Source organism: Cavia porcellus, unplaced genomic scaffold (assembly GCF_034190915.1).
Source record: "Cavia porcellus strain 051 isolate PalLab524CR breed Dunkin Hartley unplaced genomic scaffold, mCavPor4.1 scaffold_1, whole genome shotgun sequence".
NCBI lineage: Eukaryota > Metazoa > Chordata > Mammalia > Rodentia > Caviidae > Cavia > Cavia porcellus.
In genome coordinates, this window is record NW_026947484.1 from 107,507,036 (window position 1) to 107,522,426 (window position 15,391).

General features: G+C 42.1%; 1 protein-coding gene across 3 annotated transcripts; it reads right to left on the reverse strand.

The window, feature by feature from the left end:
- Nucleotides 1-1,156: 1,156 nt before the first annotated feature.
- On the reverse strand, nt 1,157-9,573 carry Ensa (endosulfine alpha). 3 transcript variants are annotated; one of them, XM_063252824.1, is made up of 4 exons: nt 9,366-9,573; nt 7,439-7,564; nt 6,065-6,231; nt 1,157-1,654 (listed from the first exon to the last, which is right to left on the reverse strand). In XM_063252824.1, exons 1-4 carry the CDS (start codon nt 9,420-9,422, stop codon nt 1,633-1,635), a joined length of 372 nt encoding a protein of 123 aa, XP_063108894.1. In that variant the 5' UTR covers nt 9,423-9,573; the 3' UTR covers nt 1,157-1,632. The 3 variants fall into 3 exon arrangements, with proteins under 3 accessions (XP_063108894.1, XP_063108904.1, XP_003478972.2); XM_063252834.1 differs by having other exon boundaries at nt 1,157-1,731; XM_003478924.5 differs by lacking the exon at nt 1,157-1,654 and adding an exon at nt 2,110-2,867.
- Nucleotides 9,574-15,391: the final 5,818 nt, after the last annotated feature.

The window sequence follows — 15,391 nt, forward strand, 5'->3', positions numbered from 1 at the left end:
GAGACTTTTTAGATTTTAGAAGACACCTAGCTAGAATAGTACCAGAAAAAGATATTTGAAACTCTGGAATCTGTTGTTTGCTTGCCTAGCTCTATAACACGGGAACAAAGGTTCCCAAATGGCAGTCTGAAACAGAGTTACAGATAGCCACAAACATTTCTTGATACCCCAGGATTCCTAACACTACAGTTTAAAATTAGGGACTAAGCTGGAGGTGGTGGTATATACTTGTAATCTTAGTACTCTGGGAGACTGAAGCAGGAGACTGCTGAGAGTTTGAGGCTTGGGCTATATACTCAAAAAACCAAAAATATAGTTTGTGAAAGTTTTATCATATTTGTTTGCTTTTGGTAAGAATCTTTTTGGTTTATGTCTTGTACTGAGTAACTACTTTTTTCTAATTAAAAGACAATTTATTGGAAGATGAGAAAGGAGGAAGAGAAAGATGACAGACAGTTACTCTGGATGATGAGGGAGAATTTGAAAGTGAATTGCTCCTGAGTACTTTAAAGATAATGATACACAGTGTAACAACTATTGGTAGTCTCTCATTCTTTTTTTTTTTTGTCTTTTTCATTTTTATCAGTACCAGGGATCGAACTCACGACTGCCTGCTTGCAAGGCAGGCGCTTATGCCACTGAGCTAAATCCCCAGCCCCCTAGTCTCTCATTCTTTATGAAGTTTTATTTTTTTCATAAAATAAAAAATTAGGAGGGGCTGGGAATTTAACTCAGTAGCACAGTGCCTGCCTGGCAGGCATGAGGTCCTAAGTTCGATTCCCAGTACACTCCCCCCAAAAATTAGGGACTAGGGAACTCATAATTAGTAGGAAAATATATATAAAAACCCAGATCCTAACAGAAGCTTTTCAGCTAACTAGCTCTGCCACCTTGTAAGTAATTTATTTCTATAATTCAACTTCACCTGGACAGCAAGGAAGCCGGATGATGTATGAAAATGAAATAAACATTGCAGAATACTAGCTGTAGAAGGATGGAATTTTTCCACAGTTTTCTTCCAAGCAGATAACAGACTCTTCAAAGGTAGAGAACCTTTAATACACATTTGTATCTCCCGGCTCAGTGTCTAGCACGTTGTTTAGAAAGGCGGGCATCACAATCCCCTGGCTAAATCAGGAGAGAGCGAGTCAGAACACCCGAGTGAATGAAAAGTTTATTTGGAAAGTTTCTAATTAAGGAGAAAAATAATGAGTTAGATACTGAAAGCAAGATGCTTTCTCCAGTATATAAAGTGCTGTCGATCCCCAATGCAACAAGTTTTCTCTAGAATATCTGTATCCTGGACCTTGTTTATCTTCCTTGAAGCATAATCATTTAAGCCTATCACATCTGGAGAAAGATCCCGACCAATTTACCTAACAAAGCTAGTCAAAATGGGCATGCAGTTCCAACCTAAATTACTGTATTAGGCGGTGGCAGAGAGGGAGGAGGACCCAATTTTTCCTTTGGTAATCTTCCTTTTGTTTATTACGTTCACAGGCAACCCCGGCTCCCCACCCTAGGGACTGAACCCAGGGCTTTGTTTTACCACTGAGCTGCTCTCCAGCCCTCACAAGCAGCTTTTAACTCCTTTTAGTAGCAGGCTGCCGTCCTGGAGTGCAGGCTGGGATATCAGAAGAAGCTACTCTGCCTCCTGTCGGCCACAAGCAGAAAGACATGTTTCATTTGGCTTAGCACTGTGAGGTCACATTTCTCCTTCACAAACAGGACCTTGTGAAGGAAAGGAAAATGAAAAATGGGCTTCATTTTTGCTGGGCCTAGACCAAGCTTTAGGTGATAATAAGCCATTTACAACACATATCTTTAATCTTTCATTTTGTGAGCTACAACCTGAAGATGATGCATCTTCTGCACTGGCTATAGAAACAAAGGGACAGGAGGGCTAAGGAGAAGCCTGGTCTGACTGCTGCTGAGCCTGTTTCCTATCTCTTAAGTGGTGGAAATGGGAGCCCAGCCACATGCCACTCTAAAGGCCCCAGGGTTTCTTAGAAACTCAGGGCCCCATATCAGATTCTCCCTTAAATGGTGTCTTCAGTATTTTCTTCCCCCTCCCAAGCCCCAATAAAACACACCAACTGCTTCAGAGTGTTTCTGGGTTGGGTTTTTTTTATGGGTCTTTTTGTTTTTTATTTCGAATACTGAAAAAGTCCCTAGGCTCTGTGGGGCTCCCATGCTCATGGTTCCTTTCCCCCACGCTCACTGCCCTTTCCCCAGTAACAAATCTACTTCAAGGACAGAATATATATATATATATGTATATATATATATATATATATATATATATATTTTTTTTTTTTTTTTGTGGACAATTGAGTTCTCAGCTTGCTCTGAGGAATCAGAAGAGCTGTTTGCATTTGTCATCTGTAGATCAACAGTTGTTTTTATCTGACACAAGTCTCCAGCCACAACCACACAAGGCTTTTGTCTGAATTAGAACCTCTTATTAGTCTACTCCACTTCCTCCCCTTCCACGGACCCCACACTAACCATGTGGTTGAGGAGGATAGCCAGGGATGGTTTTATCGTCTCTAACCCCTAATTCGTATTCACTCAAATCTCCCACCCCACCCTCTCAACCCTACCCCTGGGATTTCACTGATTTTTCTTCCAACAGTTATTTGGAAAAAAACATAAAACAAAAACGGTTCAAGGTCTTGGTGCTCAGCCTAAGGGGCTCCATGCGCTGGAACACCAACGGGGAGGGGCTTCTGCCTCTCCAGCCCGCACCCAAGCCACCTCCTGACCCCTGGTTGCAAAAGCAGGGAGAGGCAGGAGCCAGCACAGGACCCAGGGGGCAGCTTCTCAGGATCTGGCAGAGCCCCGGGCAGCATCATTCAAGTTGGCCGCTGTGGATGAACACAGAAGAAAAAAAAAAACAAAAAACAAACAAACAAAAAAACACTGTCAAGTAATAGGGGAAAAACCCTGAAATCCATCCCAGTCAGTCTCTGCCCATTGTTCCTCTACACTTAATCCAGGATACCTGACTTTTGCCTCAATCTTAATCCATAAAGAAATAGCAAAAAATAAAAAAAGAAAGAAATTCTCATTCTTTTGCTATTCACAGAGAGGTTTTTTGCCTTTTTTGGAGATATTCATGGAAAACACACATAGAGGAGCAATTTTTTTTTTTGTCTTTTTGATACAGGGTCTCTCTATGCAGTTCAGGCTGGCCTTGAGCTCACTTTGTAGCCCAGGATGGTCTAGAACTCACAACGATCCTCCTGTCTCAGCCTCCCGAGTGCTGGGATTACAGGCGTGAATCACAGCGCCCAGCTGAGGAGCAATTTTTTTTTTTTTTTATCGGTACCGAGGATTGAACTCACGACCGCCTGCTTGCTAGGCAGGTGCTTATGCCGCTGACCTGAATCCCCAGCCCCTGAGGAGCAATTTTTTAAACAAGGTTAAAGCCACTAGAGGATTCCACGGAGTGAGGTACCGAGCTGAAAGCAGGCATGGTGTGAGACCCAGGGGCACAGCCACTCAGAGCAGGGGACACTGAGGCAGCTCAGTGATGAGGTGTTGACTGTGTGGAGGCCACAGTCAGACACGCACATGCTGGATGGATTTAGTAATGTAGTTTAATCAAAACAGTTTTCAAATCAACCTTCTTTGCTAAGGAAGCTATGTATTCCATGCTGCGAAAATAGTAGCAAATACAGAATATAGTCTGTTCGTTTTCGCAACCTTGAAGATGATCAGGTAGAGAGAGAGAGAGACAGAGACAGAGAGACAGAAGAGAAAGCGAGAGAGACAGAAAGAGAGTGAGCGAGAGAGACTAATACTTCACACAAATTCCCTATTGTTTCTGTTACTTCCTGAAAACCAGACTCACTGTGAACATCAGTCTTGAGGACTCAAACTGACCAATAGAAGGCAGCTCAGACAGAAAATAAAAAATGTACAGAATTTGAGCAGATCAGAGATGAAGAAAACGTACAAAATTATATATATATTTATATATATAATAACATGACATATCTATGTACAACATGGTTGGGACAGCTGAGGAAACTGTACAGTGATGGTCAGCATCTCCCCTCCCCTCCCCACATGGACTTTAGATCAAGGATGACAGCATGAGGGAATGAAGCAAGAAACACAAAAATTATATACAATTAGAAGTGACAGTCAAGGAGTCTGAGTGGGAAGGAGTCCAGGGATCCTGCTCTCTCTGTTCCTTCCTCACCAACATTTTCTATCCAATCTCAAGGACAGTCCAAAAGCTGCAGTCTGGAGACACAGACAGACCTCATCATCCCACCCACAGCAACGAGCCGGCCAGTCATTCTCAGTGCAGAAGTGGCTGGCCATCAGAATTGTGAGCTGAAAGGGCAAGAAGATTATGGAATCTTGCTCTTTCAGCTAGTTCTCACCCTGGCCCTCTTTGTCACAACTAATTGGAAAACTCCGTAAGATTAAGGCCAAACTAGCAATGACTAGATTGCAGATGCCAGTCCCCACAAACAACCCTTCTCTCCCAGCTGTTTGGGAAGCAGCAATGCTACCTATCTCATGGGAGCTGGGTTACCGAGCTCTAGGAAGGCAGCTTCCTCAGTTTCCCTGCTTCCTCCAAGGTAGGCTGTCTCCTAAGAACCTGATGCCCACTCCTGCAATAGCTCTAAGCCCTCTAGGGGTAGGGAGCTCAGTTTATCCCTTTTCTTTCCCTAACCCTCCTGGCATCTGATTACTTGGGAAGCTCGGGTCACTACACGGACATGATCAAGCATGTTTCCCTCAGCTCTGCTGCCTAAGCAGTATTTTGGTGGCTAAGGCTCATACGGAGGCCAAAAAAGTGGATGGGGTCAGAGATAAGAAGCCTACATGACTTCTTTTTTTTTTTTTTTTTTTTTTTTTGTACTAAAGATCTAACCTGGGGGTGCTTTACCACTGAGCTACATCCCCATCCCTTTTTAAGTTGCCTGTATGGGACTTGAACTCAGGATCCTCCTGTCTCAGCCCACTCCACTACTGAGGTGTGCCACTATACCTAGTTCCATGGCTAGCTTAAAATTTTTTTCTTAACTTCAAGACGGTGATACCTATAAGGTTCTGTTGCCTGAATTTATAGCCCTCAAATCGCAAATGTCCTCCTTCCCCATGCAGACTTCAAGTGATTCCCCTCTGGCGTACTTTCCCAGGATTTCAGAAGAGAGGCTCACTCATAGGCTTTCTTCACTTCTAGTTTTACAGTTTTACTACTGGCAGGGATGGAACTTTAGATCAGAATCAATCTTATATATACTTAACTTCTTTTTAAAGATGAGGAAACAGAAATCCAGAGAGGCTAACTGACTTGCCCAAATTATTCATGGGTACTACCAAGACTGAGTGGAACTAGACACCAGATATCTTGAGTGCTAAGCCAGTGCATTTTTCTACTATTCCACAAAACATTCAAAAGCAACATACTGGAAGAGAGAGAGAAGGTACCCATTTTCACCAATTTTCACATCAGTTGAGAGCTAGGGTAAACTGTAAGGTCTATCAAATAAGGAGGCTAAGTGGGAATACAGTTTTAGGCAAACAAATTAGTTTTCCTTTTTGGGGGTTCTTTCAACCTACCATAATGGAAACATGAAGCAATAGAAGACTAAGGGACAGAACATTTAGAAGCACAGAAAACATGTCTCATTCAGCCTACTTTTCCCAACTACGTCAGCTTTGTCTTGGGATGTTAAACTGTCACATATTCCTAAGGCTCAGTCTAACCAATTTTGGGGCATATTCTTCCAAAAAGAGAAAGCATATCTCCCAGTTTCTCAAGAAAGAAAGTGAGTCTGCAGCATTATCAAATCCTAGTCTTTCCTATTTCCAGGCCCCTACTTGGGCTACAATGAGGGTATGGAAGTATCAATTTAACCAAAGAAATGAATTCAGAGCCCCTCTTCAACCTGCATTACCTCCTCAGCAGCCCCCAGCAGCATCAGTCTTTCCTGGCTAGCAAACTGAGAAGACCTGTCTAGGGACCCAGTCCATCCCTGCCTATGACATAACAAAGTCCAGTGGGTGAGGAAGGGGAGCAGAGGAGGGCCCTGGTTACCCCGCAAGCTTGCTGGTGACGAGCGAGGATTTTCTCTGGGGCAGATCCTGTGGGGTGGGGATGTGGTCACCAGTCACCAGGTTCTTGTCTGGTCCTGCACTTGGCAGCTGCTTATTCTTCATCTTGGCTTTAGCCATGTTGTAGTCTCCTGAGTCAAAGTACTTTTGCTAAGAGACAAAGAGGGAGGTTTAGGTGAATAGGGAGCTCAAGCAACGAGACTTATATTTATTATAAGCCCTCAAACACATTCAGATCTTTCAAGTAAGTCTTTTTTATGCACATGTAGTTTAATATTAATTTTACAAATTTATGTCTTCCTTCCAACATGTTCTGACTTTTTCAAGTATATAAGCAGGTTTCTAGAAAGAACATACAAATTTCATAGTCAAAGGATAGCCCCTATATCTGCTGTACCTTACTCAGTACAGAACAGTTCAACTGTATTTATTTACTTTATTCTGAAAAGCTTATCGAGGACACTACTAAGTGCAAAGCAACAGCTTGGTGCTGGAGGAACAGAAATCAATCTGATATCAGAAGGGTCAATCCAGAGCTATCCCAGCAATCAGAAGATCAACCTCAAGCCAACAATCTCAAAATTAAACAATTATTCTTGCAGACCAAGAATAGGAACTGGGCTTGTTCATGAGAATACTGTGTTTTCCCGACTCCCAGCACTCCCACACATGTTCCACGGCTGTGCCAGCCTGCCCATGCCTGTCTTGCGTATGGCGAGGTAAACTGCAAATCAGCATTACAGTATTATCGGTGACCAAGACTTAATAACCGGGATTCTCTACAGGAATGTTTCGCTTCCATTTCATGAACATTCCAGCTTAATGTCGGCTGGTTTAAGGTCTATCTTGGGACTGAGGAACCTGATCAGGAGCAGGATGATTACGAACAGATTTTCGTAGGTAAGAAGACCACTCTGCACGGGAAACATTAGGAAAGTATAGTCGGTGGCTGGCACTGACTTCAAGAGTCTGAAGAAATCTACTTATTTTAAGATTTCCGTAGGACAAATGGCTTGGGTTTTTTCTCTGAAACAATACATCCCCAAATTTTTCTCTAATTCCTAAAAATCAAATATTGCAGGGTGCCCTACATTTCTGATCTTTAATGCCCACCCTACTTCCTACCATGCACCCAAATACCCTTACATTTTACCTGGTTTTCCTATATGTGTTATCAGAAGGCAACTGATAGCATATCAGGGATTTATATGTATTTATGTTTCTCTTTTCAAGTTTTAATTTCTCTGTACTAGTGCCCAATAATAAAACCTCCAGAAAACCAAACATGAACCTGAACAGACTTAGAGTCTCATTTGGCTCCAATGTAAGATGATAAAAGATTGTGTTCCACTCATACCCCTTTCTGGAGTCTCTTCATGAGGAAATCGGAGCCTCCAGGCTTTTGTCCTAGGCTTGGGTATTTGGCCTTTAGCTTTGCCTCCTCAGCTCTCTCGGGAAGAATACCTTCTTTCTCCTGTGTGTCCTGAAGGAAACAAAGGACCCAAATAAAACTAAAGACTGAGAAACAACAGCGCTTCTTTTTTTTTTTTTTTTTTTGTCTTTTTCCTTTTTATCGGTACCGGGGATCGAACTCCCGACTGCCTGCTTGCAAGGCAGGCGCTTATGCCGCTGAGCTAAATCCCCAGCCCCTGAAACAATAGCTTCTAGTATGTGATAATCCTTACATTATCAGCTTTTCCTGGAGATCTACTCATTTGTCAACATGCTATCTCTATCCTGCTCCTTTTTGACATCCTCCTGCCTCCTAAGAGGGCCACCTCACCTAGCCGTACTCTGCTCTTAAAGACCTTTATTCAAACTCTTAAAGCTCAAGACAACTGTATTGTAAGAAGAAAAAGACAAACCGCTTCACATGCTACACCCAAGAAAGCACCCCAGTGATCTGTGAGTACTGGCTTTAAGTTATCACCTAAACAGAATACCTGAGTCACACAGTGGGTCATAGCTTGCTACTCACAGATGACAGGAAAGACAGAGAAAAAAAAGGAGCTGGCCGGGGCTTCTGGTGCTACAAAACGGATAGGAAGACACCCTACAGTCAAATGGGAAGTCAGCAAGGATAAATCTTCTGACGGGTTCCACTTTACTCAGAGTCCAAGCCACTGGAGGCTCAAAGTTTTCTGAGTAATGGCTCAGTTCTGCTTCCACCTTTCTACTAATATTGTGGTAGCAAGGTGATAATTAAACAATGGGGAATTTAAAAAAACAGGGTTCACTAGTATTCATCCACTAGTTTTCACCAAAAAAAACTCCAAACAAACGAAAATCAAAAACAAAGACAGTGCCTAACCTAGTGTGGGAAGTGATGGAAGTCTGGGGAAAGAGCAAGAGTTCAAATGCCTTGTAGGGGCTCTCACTGTTCACTCTGCAGCTGCATGGGCCTTGTGGTTTTTGTTTTTTCTTTGTTTTGTTTTGTTTTGTGTGTGTTGTTTTGAAGAATCTGAAGTCAATCTATGGCTATTAGATTTTTCTTTGGTAATCATGTACAGATTTAACACCACATGTATTTCAAGAGTCTCTGAGCTCAGTACTAAATGTTTCAAATCAAATACAAACTCAAGGAGTTAATTTGGCGTTAAAATTTTCACCACAAAATCGCGTGTGGACTGAATCCCCAGTCTGAAGGAAGAGGGTGGTGCCTTTCTTGTCACAACTCTGTCAGCATCTTTTCTAGGCTTAACCTTCACTTGGATCTCTAGTCCACTTCAGTATTACTCGGTCCTCACTAAAGGTGAACAGACGACCTCTGTCAAAATCGGCCTCTTGAGAAAGTTGTCGCCTTAAATTAGCCGTGGTAATAATTATTCTTCTCCCCTCCCCCAATGCAAGTTTTCTTTAAACGTCTTAACTTCGATCTGCAACTTCATGCGGTTTAAGTTTGCGGGCCCCAGCCTGACTACTGGGTCACTCGTTTCCACTAACAGAAAAACACCTTTCAACCCAAGACCACGAGCCCCTTCAGCCACCTGGTCTTTCCAAACACCTGCCCACGCCCAAGCGCAGCCAATTATAGCATAGCTTCCACGGCTTGAGCGTTAGGCTTCTTACCCAATCAGGAAGGCTACACCACTGACAGACAACCAATCTAACCAACCAACGCCAAAGTATCAGACCCTGTTGGAGCTCACCCTGCGTGACGCAAGAAGCAGCCAACCCCTGCAGAGACTAAGACCATGGCGACCAATCCGCACTGCTAAGAGACCCGTTTCCCGCCTCAGCACGGTCGCCCCCCGGTTCGCTTGCCCGCACCCCCTCCATTTCACCTGCTTCTCCTCGCCGGTCTCCTCCACAGGGTTCTCGTCTTCTTGCTTCTGGGACATTGCGGGACCGGGGCTGTGGAGTGCAGGGGTCCCGGGAAGTCAACCGGACACGGGAAGGGGGAGGGGGAAACGGGGACAACCTGAGCTGCTGCTTCAGCTCCTGTCACTATGGTTGCTCAGTTAAAATGGCGGCTCTTGCCCATGACGTTGCAGCCGCCCCTTTCTGTAGAAGCCAATGAGAATGGGATAGATGGGGCAGTGACGTAAGGACCAACCAATAGTGGCCGGCTAAAAGTGGGTTCTGCAGAAGCGACGGGCAAACTGGAACACCAATCTGGAAAGAGAATGGGCCACAGGAAGGCCGCGGAGGATCTTGAAGGCAGGGCTGCTATTCTTGGCATTTTTGCTTTTGGATAGACTCAGAATTCCTTCGTCTCCGCCGCGTTGTTCTCAGGGAGCTGCAGAACGTCGAAGTGGAGAGCCACAGGATACAAACAATTTATTCTGAGTGGAAAGGACTCTGCTTTGTGCAATGTTAACAGGAAATTATTGATTTCTAGAAACACAACTTGTAGATCAGAGTAGACTTTAAGATGGTATTCAACAGTTTATCGATGTGTCATTAATTTTGTGTGTGGAATGGAGATACCGAATCCTAACTTAAGTCGTCTTGCAAGAACACTATGGTTTCTGCTTCACAATGTAACACTTATGTACACGGTCATCCCATGAGAACCGAGCTCCTTGAAACTGAGAGCACAATACAGTCAACATTTAGCAAATGTAGTTAATACTAATTAATGTATCCAAGATCATAGTTAAGCAATATTTCATTTTTTTTTCTTTTTTGTTACTCCGGGTTTACCTGAGCTGCATACTCAGTTCTTTAAAATATTTTCAGTCAGGGTCTTGCTAAGCTCCCCAGACTGGGCTTCAATTTAGGATCTTCCTTTCTTAGTCTCCCAGACTCTTCTTGAAGGTATTGGATGAGGTTTTCTGGCCTCAGTGGTTTGCACCATCACACCTCGCTTCGACAGTATTTCTTGAACATCTGTATTAGTTTCATAAAGGGGTATTTATAACAGTAAGGCAGTCATTGCCTTTAGAAAGCTTACAATCTCAAGTGAGTGTGGAGAGAAAGGATTTTCAGGTGTGTTATCCTAAATCCTCAAGATTAAATAGACATATCTTCCTGAAACATAAGTTTAAAAACATAGTATAAAACAGGCAAGGTAGTCTGAGGTAAAAGGATCGATGTGAGTTTGAGGCCAGTCTGAGCTACATAGTGAGTTCAAAGCCAGCCTGAACTACATCGTGAGATGCTGTCTCAAAACAAAAAACAAACAAACAAAAAAAAAACCTCAAAGCCAAAACAACAACAGCAACAAAAATCAGCTTTAAAAACTTAGGCATTTGCCAGTAAAAATAAAGGAAGAAAGTGTACTCTAGATCAAGAGCACGATACGAAGGCTAGAGCATTAGAACAGAGGCAAGAACATGCAGGATTTTAAGTGTCAAGATAAAGAACTGTTGAGTAGTTCAAGAAACAATGAAATACATTCTAGGCCAGAGGATGACAGATCATAACTGACCCTTTTTTTTGTCTTTTTCATTTTTATCAGTACTGGGGATCGAACTCATGACCGCCTGCTTGCAAGGCAGGTGCTTATGCCACTGAGCTAAATCCCCAGCCCCGGGAAGATGTTTTTGGTAGTAATGAATTTAAATATTTAGAATTCCAGGGGCTGGGGATAAAGCTCAGTGGTTCGGCACCTGCCTTACAAGCATGTGGCTGTGAGTTTGATTACTGGTTTCAAAAAATTTAGAATTCCAAGCAGAAAGAAACTAGATCTGGGTATTCTAGCATGGAGTCCCTTGCTTTAAGTGGGAGATAATTAGGATTTAATCTAAAAATATGGTAGTTAGGGATACAAAATAGTGACCATTAAGATAATCTGTGGCTCCCCTCCCTGGTAAGCGGAGGCAGGCTGGCAGACTGCAGCCCTTCCAGGGGGAGAACCAGCAGTGTCTCTTAAGATCCATGCCATGTTGGAACTGAGGACGCTGTGAAAACAAATGACCATCTTGCCTCCCTGCTTAGCAATAGTGAACCTACTGCTACATGGCCCAGAGTCAAATATCCCACTTCCCCTATCCTTCTCCCTCACCCCCCCATTAGCAAATGGGAACCAGAAATCTGAGCATCTCCTGGCAGGTTGACCATAGCAAATAAGGGGGACTTCCTTCTACCATTTCTTTGAAGGCAAATATTTTTATTATTGTTTTTGCTCTTTTCTAATTAATGGTACTGCTCTATTCAATATTCTGTTTTGATAAGTTCTTTTTTTTTAAATTTTTTTTTTGTCTTTTTCCTTTTTATCGGTACCGGGGATCGAACTCATGACTGCCTGCTTGCACAGCAGGCGCTTATGCTGCTGAGCTAAATCCCGGGCCCAAGTTCTATAGTGTTCTATATTTCATCTCATTTTGATATACGTGACTGAAAGAACAACTATTATAAAGATAACAAAATATACTGTGATACCTATTACTGTATCCCAGTAACCTGCTGTGAAGTTCTGTACCAATTTCACTGTACGATCTTAGTTGGCTTTATTCTGACTTGTTCTGTTGTATACTTTCAAAATAAAAAAAAAAGATAATCTGTGGCACCAGGATCTTCTAGATGAGTAACTAATTGAAAATAGGGAATGAGAAAAGCTGAGGGAGAGAATCAATGTAATTATGTGTGGAAACCATACATTTAAAAAGAGGAAGCACATGCTTATAATCCTAGTGCTCTGAAAGGTTGAGGCAGGAAGACTAAGTTCAAACTCAGCTTGGACAATGCAGTAACTTGGCAACACCCTGCTCAGTATATCTCTAAATAAATAAATACATAAGAAAAGGGAGAGGGAAACTAGGGATGTATCTTGGTGCAAAGGTCTAGGTTCAATTCCACTACCACTAAAAGAAAAAAAAAGTGTTCACAAGTAAGGGAAGACATAATTAAGAATCAGGATAATTTGCATTTGCATTGGAGAGAGGTATCAAAATCACCTTCCAGAAGGAAATAACATTTGAAGGAAGTATAGGAATGTTTGAGATTTAAAAGAAAAGGTGGCTAGAATCCCTTTTCAGGCAGAGGAGCCTTCTGTGAAGATGCAGAACTGCAAGAAAACTTCATTTAAAAAGATATGGCATTTTATATAATGGAATACTACCCAGCCATTAAAAGGATAAACTGGACACTTTTATAGGTGAATGGATGCAACTTGAAAACATACTCATTAGTGAAATAAATTAGACACGTGTAAACATCATATTGTTTCATTAGTGTGAGAAGCCGAAAGAAAAAACATGCATATGTGTGTATATGTATATAAAAATAGTAAAGATAATTATGCTACTGATTTCTTTGAGTTCACTGAAGAGAAAGATTTGTGCTGGTATTGTTCGGACAATTGAATGCACGTCTTATTCTGTGAGTGAATGATTTGGTATGAAAATGTGCAATATGTGTACCATTGTTGTCCCCACTGACATGTTTTGAAATTTCTTCTTTTTACTTTCCTCCTCCTCCTTCTGCTTGCTTCTGCTTCTGCTTCTTCTCCTCCTCCTCCTCCTCTTCCTCCTTTTTATCCTTGAAATAAAGTGAATTTGGGGGGAAAAAAGAAACCTTCATGCACTGGATTCCTGGTTCTCACCCTTGATTGATGAAAAGCTCTCAGGGAATTCAGAAGGATGCTGGTCTCTTTGGCCCTATTTCAGCCTGGTAGAATCAGGATCATGATGCTGGGATCCACAAGTGCGTAGTTTTGGTTTTGTGTGTGTGCAGTCTAGGGATTAAATTTAGGGCTTTCTACATGCTAGGCAAGCACATTTCCATTGAACTGCATCCTCAGGCATTTCTACTTTATTTTGAGACAGGGACTTACCAAGTTCCCTGCTAGGGCTTGAATTGATGATCCTTCTGTCTCAGTCTCTCAGAGTGTATTACAGGTGTGTGCCACACGATGAGCCTGGAGACATTTTGGAAGAACTACGTCTGAAAATAAGGCTGATCTTGGAAACTGTGTGGAGTACCAAGATATGAAATTGTTTAGAATGCTGGGGTCCTCAGGAGACTTACAACTCATGCTATGCTTTTAAGCAGGGGTTTAAATTATATTGTTAGGACCCGGGATATAGCTCAGTGGCACAGTGCCTTCCTGGCAAGTGTGAGGTCATAAGTTTGATTCTCACTACCCAAAACAAAAACAAAAAGCAAAAACAAACCAGATATGGTAGCTCACACCTGTATCCCAGCACTCAGAAGGCTGAAGCAGGAGCATCGTTGCGAGTTCGAGACCAGCCTGGGCTACAAAGTGAGCTCAAGGCCAGCCTGAACTGCATAGCAAAACCGTGTCTCAAAAAGATACAAAAAACAAAAAACAAAAACAACTCCCCCAAACCAAAAATTATATTGTTAGATTTGGGGTTCAGAAAGATTTCACTGTGGAAGTGGTGTGGAGATTGGTCAGGAGGGGATAGAGATGTCATAGTATGGGTTCAAGGAGGTCCCCCAAAGAAGAGATGGGTACTTCAACTCACCCCACCCATGGAGTAGGCTTTTCCAACAGAAAAGCACTTCAGGATACACCCATGAGAGGGATAGATAGATTTATTAGACAGAGTTTAAAATGTGCATACTCCAAGCAAATAGAGTGTAAGGCCTCCAGAGAGGCATATCAGAGTCTGGGATTGGGAGTTTTTTTGTGGTTTTGAAGGTGTCCTCAAAACCAATGTCCTAGGATGTATGTACCTAGTGTTTGTCAGGTTACCCATTAGTGAGCTAACTTAGGATGCAAGTCATTTACATCCATAGACTTCTTAAATGGTGCTGTTTCCTTGAGGACGGAGGTCTGTGTGATTTATGAGTCTCATAAAGAGAGAAAATACAGGCCCAATTTATAGACTTGTGTCTCTTTAAGATTTAGAATTTTGCTGGGCGAGGTGGTTCAAACCAGCACTGGGGTGGCTGAGGCAGGAGGATCATTGCAAATTCAATACCAGCCTAGGCTACAAAGTGAAGCTCAAGGTCAGCCTGAATTGCATTAGAGAGATCCTGTCTCAAAAAGACAAAAAAAAAAAGACTTAGGATTTATTTTTTTGAGAGGGGGGTGTCCTTTTGAGACAATTTTGCTATGTAGTTCAGGTTGGCCTTGAACTCATTTTGTAGCCCGGGCTGGCCTCTAACTTGCAGCAATCCTCCCGCTTCAGCCTCCCAAGTGCTGGGATAATAATTTTTTGTACAGTGTTACAGGTTTTTTCATCTTTTTTCTCATGTTTGAAATTTTCTGAGCAGATCTTACATCTTCCAAAGTATGAAATAAATGTCTGCAGAAGTCATGCAATTCCTGAGCATGGTGGTGCATACCTGTAATCCTGGCACTCAGGAGGATTGTTGCAAATTAAATGCCAGCCTGTGCTACAAAGGAAAACCTTGTCTTAATAAACAAACAAACAAACAAACAAATAAACAAACTAGTGAATGAGTGGGGCTGGGAATTATAGATCAGTATGAAGGCCCTGTGGTTCAGCACTCAGTACCAGAGGGTTGGGGGCAAGTTGTAGAGTTTTTTTTTAATTTTTTTTTTATTTAAGGAGAAAAAGGGAAAAAAAGCAGAAAAAGGGTACAAGTTATACAGAATTTCATAAAAAAGATAAACAGTAGTAGATCACTAGTTCATGGATTACATATTGTCATCTTAGAAATATTTGTTCAAGTTACAAGATTAAAGCATATAAAGTGGACATTCAAACAGCGAGACTGTAAACAGCTCTGTTCAATGATCCAACAAAACTCAGTAATATCATTGTCTATCTTATACACTTAAATTTACATGCAGTCATACCATTTAGAGCACTTTCTTTTCCTTTCTTTTGTACAATGACTATTACACATTTTGGGTTTTATTGCTCCCACAGTTCTTATTGCTTTTTTTGGAAGAGAGTAAAACCAAATGTGACTTAACAGAACAGAATCA

Excerpts from the sequence above, each read along its gene's own strand:
- Ensa (XM_063252824.1), bottom strand. The coding sequence starts at position 9,422 with ATGTCCCAGAAGCAAGAAGACGAGAACCCTGTGGAGGAGACCGGCGAG. Across the intron at positions 7,565-9,365 it reads AGACCGGCGAGGAGAAGCAG|GACACACAGGAGAAAGAAGG; the intron begins GTGAAATGGAGG and ends TGTTTCCTTCAG. Across the intron at positions 6,232-7,438 it reads TGAAGAGACTCCAGAAAGGG|CAAAAGTACTTTGACTCAGG; the intron begins GTATGAGTGGAA and ends TTTGTCTCTTAG.